A 12,937-nucleotide genomic window follows, 5' to 3' on the forward strand; every position below is an offset into this window, starting at 1 on the left:
TCCTCAATGACACATCTGCGTCTTTCCTTTGGAAGCTCGGAGTCATCTTGTCACCGGTGAACACTGATGTTCTTAGGCGTAACGGTTGACGGGCTTACCGAAAGGCTACCTTCTCCGTATTTTCCTGCATTATGTAAAATATTTGCAGTGGGATGCTTTGCGATCCGTCCAGCAGCAGGTTTACTGGGAGTATACCAGCGAGATGTGCGTTTTTTCCTCTCAATTCATGCGTCTTATGACTCTTATCCTGTCTCCTAGAAGGGGCTGGTGTCAGACGATGCTGACCATAGTACGCCGGGCCAACGTGAAAGTGCAACACCCCTGTGCATGTGTTGCGACTCCTCATTTGCGCGTATATTATGGATAGCCTTCTATTGAAGTTACCTTGAGCGGACGGCCCCTTCGTTGCGTGTCGGATCTATGGTCTTGTGTAAGAGTTGCTGATTTCTACTGTTATACCCCTTTCTTCGATTTATGTATTCTTTCACGCGGCAGGTATAACGTCTATAGATACATTACACAATTACAACCTCGACCATATGCGGGAGCATCAGATACATGGGCACGTGATCAAGATGGCCAACTGCGACCACCACCGCCACACGTCTTTGACAGTACGCTGGGCCACCCGTCACATCCAGGTCCTTTTCACAATCTTACGAAGACTAAACGAGATGGATGTTCCCTTCGTGTTCGTCTCTCTCCACGAATTCACCTCTTCGTTCCTGCCAGAACAAGAGCCCGCCACCCTGCCTTCCGGGAGAACCCTTGAGCGCTCTTTCGATGCTCTGCCCGGAGGGAACATTTCTCTGGAAGATTACCATACATCCCTCGTGTGTCTGCTCTGTTATACGCGAGGCCCTTGTCTGACGATTACTGCCCTACAGGAAAAGTGCATCAACACTCACAACATATGCCCAGGATTTTCGGTGAAGCTCATCGAAGTCGATTCCATCACCCCTCCAACAGTAAGGAGGGTGGAATACTTAGCACTATCCCTTACGCAGAACGCCGCCTCAACATTCGACCGCAGCAGACCCTGGTTATATCAACGTCTTCCCTTTCTTTGTATGGCGTCCAAAGATTCGGATCCCTTCGCATTCATACCACAAGGCTCCGACTCTTTCACAACGTACCACCACAACAAGGCCATGGCAATTCGCAAACAGACTCTGGAGCTCATGGTCGCCCACGTACGCGCGCTATTCTCGCACCAGCAAAGGGTTTTCCTATTTTCGGTGCTCATCTTCGGAACGCAGGCGCGCCTCGTCCGCTGGGACCGCATGGGCGGCGTTGTCACCGAAGCATTCCCCATTAGCGGCGCGCCCCACCTCTCTGGCTTCCTGGCGTGCTTCGCCCGCCTCGATCCCGCTCTCCAGGGCGACGACCCATTTGCGGAGGCCGTTCCCCGCACTTCTCGCAATTTTGCACTCATGCAGGATGCCGCGCTTAACCCACCCCAGGGTACCACCCGCTACGCAAAGGAACTCTTTGCTAAGTCCATTGAAGATCCGACGTGGACGTGCTACAGACTCCGGATCATTCCCGCCGAGACGGAAACGAAGCTGCGCAAGCCCGCCAGGAGGCGGCGGCGAGCGGCGACGACCAAGACCAGGCGGACGCGCGCACCACCACCACCTCCGACCGGCGAGGAGGCCGAGGAGGCGCAAGCGCATTACTTTCTCGTGGGAAGACCGCACGTTGCTGACGAGCAGTTTCCCGGGCGCGGCACCCGCGAATACGTTGCGCTCGACTGCGCGTCCGGCGAGCTGGTGTTCCTCAAAGACATGTGGCGCCACAAACCGCACAATTCGTGGTGCGAGGGCCACACGCTCGCAGCGCTGAACAAGGCGGGCGTCGTGAATGTGCCGACTCTCGTATGTCATGGTGACGTTGGATGCCAATGGTCACGAACGCACGAATTCTGGGGTCGCGATGAGAGCGAAGCGGGTTCGAGTACGAACATGAAGAAAACCCCTACGTTCCCGGGTGAGGTGAGGCATTACCGGCTGGTCCAGAAGGAGATATGCCGCCCGTTGGGCCACTTCCGTCACGGACGGGAGATGCTGCAGATTGTTGTAGATTGCATGGACGGTGAGTCGACCCAGTTTCACATCTGCGTCTTTTTCTGACGCAGAGTTTCCAGCGCACAAGCACGCAGTGGAGAAGGTGCATTTGATGCACTGTGATATAAACGAGGAGAACGTCTTGATCTTCGAAACGCCAGCGGAAGACTCAAGTAGGCATCGCTGGACTGGAATGCTCTCCAACTGGGAGTTTGCTAAGCCAGTCCTCGTTGGCGATAAGGTGGCCCCTCGAGAGGCCGATGAAGTAGTACGTATATCGCCGATTCTCGACTCGCCTGCAATTCTCACTGATGACTTTTGCCGACTTGGACAGTGCTCCTTTAGTTGTGCGTCCGTACGCGTTCTTGACGAGCCTGGGACGCCGCAAACCATCGCGGACGAGCTGGAATCATTTTTCCATCTTCTCCTTCTGCTTGCGGTCCAGTACTTCCACAGCAATGTCTGGGCGTACAACGTCCTGTTGGACTACTTCTCGAAGACGGACGAGCCCGAACAGCGTCTCCCAAGATGTGGGAAAGCGAAGAGGGAGATAATTTATTCTGGCGCACTTGAATTCAACAACGAGCCTATCGCGATCACCATGAACAATGAACAGCCACTCCCATTGACAGGACTCTTGCAACTAATGCTTATCTACTTCAGTGCGAGCTATTCCGTGAGGCTACTTGACAACTGGCACGAACGCACTGGTCCCACGCGCCACCTGCGCTCGTCACGGGATCCAGGTCCCGCGCCGCTCATCTGCGAGCCAACGCTTGCGATGCAGCAATTAAGCAAGGAGGACATCGCTCGTCGCCGGATCCTCACTGCTTCACTCAGGGTGTACCATCCCATACGTGACCTGATGCTGTTGTTCATCGAGCAGCCGTGGCCGGAGTCGGACAGGAGACCACGCGAGCATGATATCGCCGATATAGAAGAGCCTCCGCGTCGTGGACCATCATACTCCAGCATTTCAAATGAGGGGTCTGAGCCAGATGAGGAGGCCCACCAGATGGCGGGGTCGGAGCACTCTACGAGTTGGCTGGATGAGTTTGGAGAGGTGGAGGAGGAGCCTCATAGCGACGATATAGCTACGTTTCGTGGCTATGGCAGTCGCAGAAAGAGAGCCCATGCCGAGCCGTCGTCGTCAACACGAAAGCGACGCCGACTTGGTTAGCTTCTCAACACGATGATTACAGTTTTCTTGCGGAGAGGAGCTGCCAGTGATATGTAAAGGTATTTGCTGTCGAGCTATCTACTACTGTCTTATTAGTTCCCGAAGAATAATGTAGCTGTGTCTAAATGTACAGTATCGTACTATTTAAATTATTTGTATCTGCCTTGACTTCGTCTCTATTCACAGGGATAGGAAGAGAGAACCCTTACCTTCAAGCACAGCTCGCGACGCAACCCACACTAGCCATCAAGAACCACTTACCACTGTGTGAGAGGCTCGCACCTGGTGGAGGAATTGTAGGAGCACTTTGCATCATCGGGAAGCAAACAGAGAAATGCTCGTTCCGTCGTACATGGGGCCCGGGATACAGAGTCTGTATTCTTCGCCAGTGATGGCGCTGATCACATTGTAAATACAGTCCGACTGCGGGCTCCCAAGTGCGCACGATAGAGCTTGATTAAACGACTTGCCACTGGGGCTCGACGAAATTTTAAGCCTCGTTCGCATCCAACTCTGCTGGCAGTACAGTTGTGAGGCTTTAAAATGCTCAAATCAAACAAAATTTCCGTCGAATGTCCCCCCCCCTTCTCGATGCTGGCCAGCAATGCAATTGACGTCGAAGCAACTTCAAGATTTCGCACGAAACACGGCCAGGACTCGCGAGCCAATGGCGGCCTCACCCAGACAGCAATTGAATAAACGAATACCATCAGGATTTAATAGTTAGGGGCAGTGCCCTAGAGCCACGGATGCTACTATATAGTAACATTAGCGCACGACGTTGGATAATTTACCGCGACTCTTAATTTCGGAAGAAGGGCGATGACCTTGTCGTCGGTGGTAAAACAAAGACGTCCCCTGTTGAACTGGTGGGAAAATGCACCTGTGAGAGAAGCTGATACATATGCCAAGGTGCGTGTGTCATATCTTCGTGAATAGTGCATTGCTCTCGCCAGGAATCGGCCCACAAACGCGTAGGTATGCGTGAGACCGTCCTCTGGCTCATGAATGAATATGGCCGTATGAGGACAAAGGGAACTCATGAGGTTCACGCCTGATTCATTTGTGGCCAAAGAACCTGGTCTGCCAATCACAGGGTACGTTTGAATGCCGTTCATCAAAGGACAAAGGAGACTGTTTTCTGGCCACTATGATCGAGACCTCATTGGCAGACATCCAACACATGATGGTCAGCGCCGGGAAAGAAGTTATGACTGTACAAACGGTACTATCGTTACCCCAGTACTGCAATCTGGTCTAGTTATGCAATTTCGCCGTTTTGCCGCATTTTGCTGCACTAAAAATCACAAAAAAATATGCAATAGATGTGCACAGTCCCAAATACCTTGGCTGTGCAACTTGGGAGTCAAACTCGGAGGGGAAGAGTGCGAAGTTTCTGAATTGCAAGTTTGGAGGACTTAGGCGTGACAGTGAAATGTGCCATTTAAAACTCCGACTAGAGGGAGAACAAGGGAACGGCACGTCGGCAAGCGTGACGATCTGTGACCGATTCGGCGCTCTTGCGTGCAAATCAGTCTCTTCACTGCGTTCGGTCTTGGAGTCGCACAACATCAGGAAAAAAATTGGCAGTCACACAGAAGGTAGCTTATATGTTGTATATTTGATCCAAAGAGGTTCGAAGGAAAACGGGCTCGATTTGAAGGAACGGTGACAGAGATGCAATCGCAATTGCATTACTGGGGTAACGATAGTAGTTTTCGCTGACAAATGGCTCTAAATTTCTGCGTACGCGATACCTCTTATGGTTACTGGCTGAAAGTTGATATCAAAAGTGAAGAATACAAGTTTAAGGTAGCGTAGCGAGTCACGGCCGAGCCGGACGTGCATGTCACGCGCCGCAGAACGCGGCGCACGTGGTCTCCAGACAATGGATGCGCACTCAAAGTTGGCCTTCAACCACGAGGTTCCCTGCCACGAAACTTGCTCCAGCAACAATAGACATAGGATATTTCGGTGGTAATATTGTTTCGAAGATCAATTCATGACCTGTGTACTGATCGAGGTTACGCAGCATCTGGGCCATTTGGACGTTTGCCCAGCGTATATAAAACTCCCAACCCGCTCTACGAGGAGGTAAGCACCTCCAGCCATGTCTCACCAATCTACTAACAACACACCTTTTAAAAAGAGAGTCTCTGGCTTTAATACTCATGCTACGGGCCGCATGTCTGTGAAGGAACAACGGTGCGAACTTCGTGAAGAAATGCATGCCAAGTTCGTCTTGATGCCCGTCGACGAGTTCATGGACGACTTTGTTCCCAATTTTGATAACCCACTGGGTCAGCAAAAACCAGACTTTATCAATGCCTTCAAGAACATGCCTGGGAACGATAAACGAGAATTCGAGTTATACAGGCCTCTCGTATGCGTCTCTTCTTACTCGTGCTCCATGTAAAACTCACTTTATTCCTCAAGGTCGACTGCGTGGAAGACGCGAACCTTTGTCCTGGTCATACACTTCGACTTGTTCAAAACAAGGCCGATCCTGACGACCCTAGCCGACAGAAAGTTGATGCTGCTCTTTTTCGAACGCCAGACAATGTTCCAGCCGACGGTCGGCCACACTGGGCACTTCAGAACCTGTCAATCGAATTTAAGCGTCATCGTAACTATGATGATCCATTTGAAGAGAAGAAGAGAAGGCCGAAACGTGTGCACAAGGCCACAAAAGTGCACGACGTGGAGATGGCGGCGCCTGAACCGGAGCAATCGGAAGACCTAACCTACATGACGACAACTCGAAGGTTTGTTCCGGGCGACTCGTTGACGAACGTCGTGGAGAACGGTCCCCACGATATGTCTCGATTTGCGCTGCTTGACAATGTGTGGGTGCTCAAAAAGGCGGCCTTAGAAGACGAATTCTCAGAGCAGGAGTTTCTGAACCGGGTACCCGTTTTCGCAACGGGTGAAGACATCTTTGACGAAGACGTTACGCATCCAGCTTCAGAACCGCCAAGCGAGGCGTCTGGAGTGACGGACAATGAGAGCGACTTCCATACCGCCAGCGAAGGGGATGACGATTTCGATGGAGGCCACAAATCTTTTTCTGAAGGAATTACTGGGCTGGTTGGCAAGGACGAACCAGAGGTGGATGGAGATGTCTCGAGGACGTATAAACACTTCTACCCTTCAGTTGCCGAGATGGTCGATACACAAGAGGACTTCTTCCAGACACCTCCCACTTCATCCAGGGCTGAGGACAATGCCAAGGCCATCTTCAAGACCGCTCCTGAGGCAGATGCTCGACGACGTACTGCTGTTCGAGGGCAGATCATTTCATACGCCAAGATGATGTTCTCCCGCCAACACCGTTGCTTCGTGTTCACCGTTCTTATCCTGGGCGATTGCGTGCGGATTATTCGTTGGGACCACGCAGGCGCCATCATCACACACAAGTTCAACTACATGACCACTCAGCATCTCGGTGAGTTCTTGTGGCGGTTCTCTCACATGACGGACGAACAGCAAGGATATGATATGTCGGCTGTGCCTGTGGTACCCGGATCGGCCGACTACAAGCTGATGTCAAAGATGGCAATGCCGATGGATCCTCCTGACCCGTCTAAGGGTGACTATGCGAGACGTTCATTCATCAAGTCCCTAGATCTAAAAGCCTCCAACGAAGATGGCCCAGACGAATGGTTGTGCTGGAAATTCACTATCGTGCCAGAGAAGTGGAGGCAGAAGGGCGATGTTTCGGCAGATCGACCCATTGCCGCGGACGCCAATTCAGATGAAGATAGAGCCATACCTTCCTCCAACATGAGTGAAATGCCAGCCGCACGACACTTTCTGGTCGGTAAACCTCATTTCGAATCTCCGGGCATGACAGGTCGCGCTACGCGATGCTATATCGCAGTCGATTGTGAGGGGGAGAAGTTCGTCTTCCTCAAAGATGTGTGGCGTGTTGATCTTGAAGACATTGAGATGGAAGGGCACATTCTTCAAACACTCAACAAAGAAGGGGTGGAGAATATCCCGACTCTTGAATGCCATGGCGACGTTGAAGGCCGGTACCAGCAGACTGTAACTCACAAGTACCTCAAGCTGGTTCGTCCTGATGATTTGAATCCTGTCAAGAAACACGCACACTATCGCCTTGTAGTTGAAGAAATTTGTCGCCCGCTAAAGGATTTCCGTAACAGTCGGGAGCTAGTCAAGATCATCGCTGAATGCATAGATGGTGAGTTTCTGGCTCTTTGAATGGATAACATGCTCACGATCTACGTACAGCCCATTGGCAGGCGACGGACAAAGCCAAATATGCTCATCGCGATGTTAGTGCAGGAAACCTTCTTATGCACGAAAAGATGGAGGAAATGGATGGTGAATTTCATGAGGTCCGTACGGGGATGTTGTGCGATTGGGAGCTGTCCAAGCGGATTGAAGACGAAGTTGACGAGCAAGATAACAATCTTGAGACAGATAATGCTACCCAGAAACGGACGAAGCCGAGACAACCTGATCGAACTGTGAGTTTCTTATGAACGCGGATCTGATGGTGATCACTCATCCTGTCACTTCCTAGGGTACTTGGCAGTTTATGTCAGTCCTCTTACTAGACTTCCCTTGGAAAGAGGTCACGATTCCAGATGAGCTCGAGGCGTTCTTCAACGTTCTCTTGTTCCATATCGTCCGCTATACGAACAGCAGCATTCGCGATGCGGGGGTGTTCATGTCCCAATACTTCGACGAATCCATCATAGACTCACTGGACGTACAATACACGTGTGGCTCCGTCAAGCGCAATGTCATTCAAACGGGTGTCCTCAAGAGAAGGATGGAGCCGATCAAATTCAAGGATTACAACGGATTGGACCACATTCCATTGAACAATATCGTCAATCATCTCTTGAGATTATTCAAAGCACATTACACGGTGACCTTACCCGATCTTCTCCTACAGCGGCATCCGACCGAAGACCAGCGCAAGCCCGACAGAGTAGATTCGGAGCAGGAGACCCTGAACAGCTCTGGTTCTGCTGCTGCTACGGACGAGAATACGAAGAAGAGGTCCATTCAAGACATGTTGGCTGCTCGGGCGGTGGCTAAGTTGGAGGAAAGGCTCGCAAAACACTCGAAGAACTCCCGGAAGCAGAAAAGCCTACAAAGCGAAGACCAAGCCTTGGAACAAGCCTTGGAAATGGAAAAGGCCGCCGCGACGAGGTTGAAGACCCAAGAACACGTGTACTCTCTCCTAATTAACGCATATGCCGATGAGAAGTGGCCAGAGCACGACAAGGTTGATGACAGAGTTCCATCCAACTACAGCTATGCGGACTATCGGGAGAGAGGCCTCAAGTTTCCTCCAGCACCATCTTCTAGCTCTGGATCAGAGAGCCCTTCGGAAGCCCGTCCAACTAAACGTCCCAGATTGCCAGTGCAAGCGGCCAGTGGCGTGGGCCGCGGATGGCCCTCGTCATCGTACGCCCGTCGTAGGGGCAAACAGCCGGGGAGGTTGAATGCCAGTACCAGGCGGTTGTGAAATCGAGCGTACAAGATATGAGCCGCGTTGTTGATATCGTCATCCCTCTGTCTGGCATTCGATTCGCTCTTGTTTCAGGATGTGCTTCTGCTGAAGAGTTCGTATTTACCTTGTCGGCTCGTCGTTGCTTCATCTCGCTGGTGAGATCACATATGTAACGATGTAGCGATAACTCGGACCAATATTTATATGGAATATATCTACGACTGCGTACACCGGATGCGTAGTTCAAAGAGCTGTCGTCCATGGTCGATGGAAAGTGCTCGTTATTTGTTCTCGACGGTGAATTTTGACGTTTCAAAAAAAGGTAAGGATATCTGGTCCGGCTCGGCTCACTTGGCTTGGCGTCAGGGAGATCGGCCGGGGATTCGAAGAGTAGCTCCATTAGCAGAAGGTTGCACGAGTCGTGACGGCCCTCAAACCAGGCAGGGTGCAAGGTCAGACAACGCTTCTGAATGCGCTATGGCCGCGCTACGTTCGAAATAGCACAGGAATCGGTTAACAGCGAAGATGCAGAAATGCATGAGACTGCCTTTGGCCAAAGTCGAAGGGATTGTCGTTCTGAACATACACCAAATTTTTAACTAAGTGAACTGACTTTGCTATTCTTACGAGGGGTGGTCCTGGGAGGAAACGTGGCAAAGGCTTTCTGGCATAAATGTTCGTCTCTTTCTTCACTTGGCTCGTAGTCCTCTAAACGTTAGAGAAAGTTCAACGCAAAGCCAGGCCGCCCGCAGTCTAGCGCCTGCATTCTCCGAGAAACATTGCAAGACGTTGTTCAAACAGAGGGTACACGCAAAGAAATCGCTCGAGAGTGGAGTGTACGAAAAGGCTAGAGCTACACGGTGTGACTCAGGCGCGTGATAGGCCTCGGCGATGTGACCGTGACGTTGAAGTCAGTCTGCGACGACTCACTGAGTCTTGGATTGACTTTTGGGCTACTGCGTCTGACCTCCTCGCTGCGTGTAATCCAATGGGCCAGAGGCAGCAGATTACAACTCATCCCACAGTTTCTCATGTCCATCCTACCAAGAATGGCGCTCTACACCACCGTCGAGCAGTCAAAGAACCCTGCCTGACGTGGAGGGTTTTTAGGACCGTCTGGGAGCTAGTGGAACACGTCGGGTACTTGGTCCACGGTGAGTGTCCCATCGACATGGAGGCCGATGCAGAGGAAGATACAGGGATGTCTTCCGGCGCGAGTAGAAGGCCAGCTACGCGAGGCTTCCTGGCCTGCATAGATGGTGAGTACCTGACTCTTTGAACGAATAGCCTCGTGTTCACGATCGACGTACAGCCCATTCGCAGGCGACGGAGAAGGCCAAATATGCTCATCACGATGTCAGTGCATACAACCTTCTCATGCACGAAAAGATGGAGGAAATCAGTGGTGAGTTTCGTCCGGTCCGTACGGGGATGTCGTGTGATTGGGAGCTGTCCAAGCGGATTGAAGACGAGGTTGACGAGCAAGATTACAACCCGGAGACAGAGAATGCTACCCAGAAGCGAACGAAGCCGAGGCAACCTGATCGTACTGTGAGTTTCTCACGAATACCGATCTGATGGTGATCACTCATCCTGTCACTTCATAGGGTACTTGGCAGTTTATGTCAGTCCTCTTACTGGACTTCCCTCGGAAAGAGGTCACGATTCCAGATGAGCTCGAGGCATTTTTCAATGTTCTGTTGTTCCATATCGTCCGCTATACCAACAGCAACATTCGCAATGCGAAGGTGTTTATGTCCCAGTACTTCGACGAGTCTATGATGGACTCGTTAGACGCACAATACACCTGTGGCTCCCTCAAGCGCAATGTCATTGAAATGGGTGTCCTCAAGAGAAGGATAGAGCCAATCAAATTCAAGGATCGCAACGGATTGGACCACATTCCGTTAAACAATATCGTCAAACGTCTCTTGAGATTATTCAAAGCGCATTACACGGTGACCTTGCCCGATCTTCTGCTACAGCGGCATCCGGCCGAAGACCAGTGCAACCCCGACGGAATAGATTCGGAGCAGAAGACCTTGAACAGCTCTGCTGCTACGGACGAGAATACGAAGAAGAGGTCAATTGAGGACCTGCTGGTTGCTCGGGTGGTGGCTAAATTCGAGGAAGACCGTGCGAAATACTCGAAGAACTCTCGCAAGCAGGAAAGTCCAGAAAGCTCGGACAACGACTCGGAAGAAGCCTTGGAAAAGGAGAAAGCCGTCGCGGAGAAGTTGAACTCGCAAGAACACGTGTACTCTTTCCTGATTAACGCATATGCCAATGAGAAGTGGCCAGAGCACGACAAGATTGATGACAGAGTTCCGTCCAACAGCTACGCGGACTATCGGGAGAGAGGCCTGAAGTTTCCTCCAGCACCGTCTTCTAGCTCTGGATCAGAGAGCCCTTCGGAAGCCCGTCCAACCAAACGTCCCAGATTGCCAGTGCAAGTGGCCTGTGGCATGGGCCCCGGACAGCCATCGGCATCGTACGCCCGTCGTAGGGGCAAACAGCCGGGGAGGTTGAACGCCGATACCAGGCGGTTCTAAACTCGAGCGTACAGGATATGAGCCGGCTTGTTGATATTGTCATCCCTCTGTCTGGCATTCGATTCGCTCTTGTTTCAGGATGTGCTCCTGCTGAAGATTTCGTATTTACCTTGTCGGCTCGTCGTTGCTTTATGTCGCTGGCGAGATCACATACGTATAACGATGTAGCGATAACTCGGACTAATATTTATATGGAATACATCTATGGCCTGCCTAAGTGGTGAGTAACTGACTCTTTGCACGAATTACGCGTTCACGGACTACGTACAGCTCTTTGGCAGGCCACGGTTCTTATCTGGATAGGTCGACATCCCTCTGTCTGCCATTCGATCCGCTCTTGTTTCAGGATGTGCTCCTGCTGAAGAGTTCGTATTTACCTTGTCGGCTCGTCGTTGCTTTATGTCGCTGGCGAGATCACAGTAACGATGTAGCGATAACTCGGACCAATATCTATATGGAATATATATCTATAGCCTGCGTAGGTGGTGAGTAACTGACTCTTCGCACGAATGACGCGTTCACGGACTACGTACAGCTCTTTGGCAGGTCCCGGAGGAAGGGAAGCCAAATTGGCGCATGCCGATGTCGGTGCAGGGAGTCTTCTCATGCGCAAAGGCGTCGAGTGGATTGACGGTGAGTATCAAACGGCCAGGACAGGGACACCCTACGATTGGGAAACCGCTAAATCGATGGAAAACGTCGGTGATAGCAGGATCAAGCTCAACACGATCGCGAGGTAGCGTCCCCAAACAGAAGACGCCAAGACAGCCCGATCGCCCTGTGAGTCCATCGACTCTTTGGGTTCGAAGCGCGCTCAACGATCGTAGGGCACTTGGCGACTTTCGTCGTCCCTCCTGCCAGATTTTTCCTCAGAGCGTGTGACAATACACGATACCCGACGAGCTCGAGGGCCTTCTTCAACGTGTACCTGTACTACTATCTCGTGCGCTGATACACGAAGCGCTCCATTCGGAATGCGGCCGTCTCCATATCTGACTATTTTGGCCAGCGCACCGTCGGACCCGCCGGAGCAGCGGTGGCAACCCGCAGCAGAACGAGGCGCAGCTGCAGCAGCGTCGTGCACACGGGCGCCATCGGGGAGTTTCAAGCTCCAGAATGCGGACGCGCTCGAATACCCCCATCCGGCGCGCGAACGACGCAGTCGGTCGGGCAACTGCTACCGCGGTTTCGGGCAAACTGCGTGCTCACTTTGGAGGACCTTTCTGACGGAGCGGGATCCGCCGCAGGCCGCTGCCACTGGCGACTATAGGCAAAGATGTGCACCAGAACCATCCCAAAGCGGGCGAAGTGGGGATGGCCGAAGCCCGTCGGCGGCAGAAAAAGCTGGATGGCGCGGTTGATGGAAAGTGCGTGTTGGCTGGCACGGCCGACCACTACTGCAGTCCCACCCAAGTCGAAGCCGAAAGTTTACGACGGGCGTCATCGCTCGTTATCTTCACCGGATTTCGTCGTGCCCGCTCTGAAGCGGCGTCGATGTCCTTCATCGTCTCAGATTGACCAGGTCGTGTTCATGTGCCCCCGTGCCCGTGCTGACCAGCAGCTCGTATTTATCGCGCCGGCGCGGACCAGTATGTATACTAGTATAAGGAATGATATCTACGAACAAGAGTACATGACGCGGCGCGGA

General features: G+C 52.1%; 3 protein-coding genes across 3 annotated transcripts; all 3 read left to right on the top strand.

The window, feature by feature from the left end:
• Positions 1-420: 420 nt before the first annotated feature.
• On the top strand, positions 421-3,246 carry SCP_0413310 (hypothetical protein; the record flags this gene model as incomplete). Its single annotated transcript, XM_027758056.1, has 5 exons — positions 421-430; positions 496-833; positions 888-2,094; positions 2,147-2,334; positions 2,401-3,246. The coding sequence occupies 5 exons, from the start codon at positions 421-423 to the stop codon at positions 3,244-3,246; spliced, it is 2,589 nt and encodes an 862-aa protein (XP_027613857.1).
• Positions 3,247-5,138: 1,892 nt separating this feature from the next.
• SCP_0413320 (hypothetical protein) lies at positions 5,139-8,752 on the top strand (the record flags this gene model as incomplete). The annotated part of the gene is made up of 6 exons (XM_027758057.1): positions 5,139-5,223; positions 5,279-5,340; positions 5,396-5,629; positions 5,683-7,450; positions 7,501-7,739; positions 7,796-8,752. 6 exons carry the CDS (start codon positions 5,139-5,141, stop codon positions 8,750-8,752), a joined length of 3,345 nt encoding a protein of 1,114 aa, XP_027613858.1.
• Positions 8,753-9,993: 1,241 nt separating this feature from the next.
• SCP_0413330 (hypothetical protein) lies at positions 9,994-11,289 on the top strand (the record flags this gene model as incomplete). Its single annotated transcript, XM_027758058.1, has 4 exons — positions 9,994-9,996; positions 10,050-10,142; positions 10,196-10,288; positions 10,345-11,289. 4 exons carry the CDS (start codon positions 9,994-9,996, stop codon positions 11,287-11,289), a joined length of 1,134 nt encoding a protein of 377 aa, XP_027613859.1.
• Between the last annotated feature and the right edge of the window lie 1,648 nt (positions 11,290-12,937).

The sequence above is a fragment of the Sparassis crispa genome (assembly GCF_003851025.1).
Source record: "Sparassis crispa DNA, contig_000003F, whole genome shotgun sequence".
Classification (NCBI taxonomy): Eukaryota; Fungi; Basidiomycota; class Agaricomycetes; order Polyporales; family Sparassidaceae; genus Sparassis; species Sparassis crispa.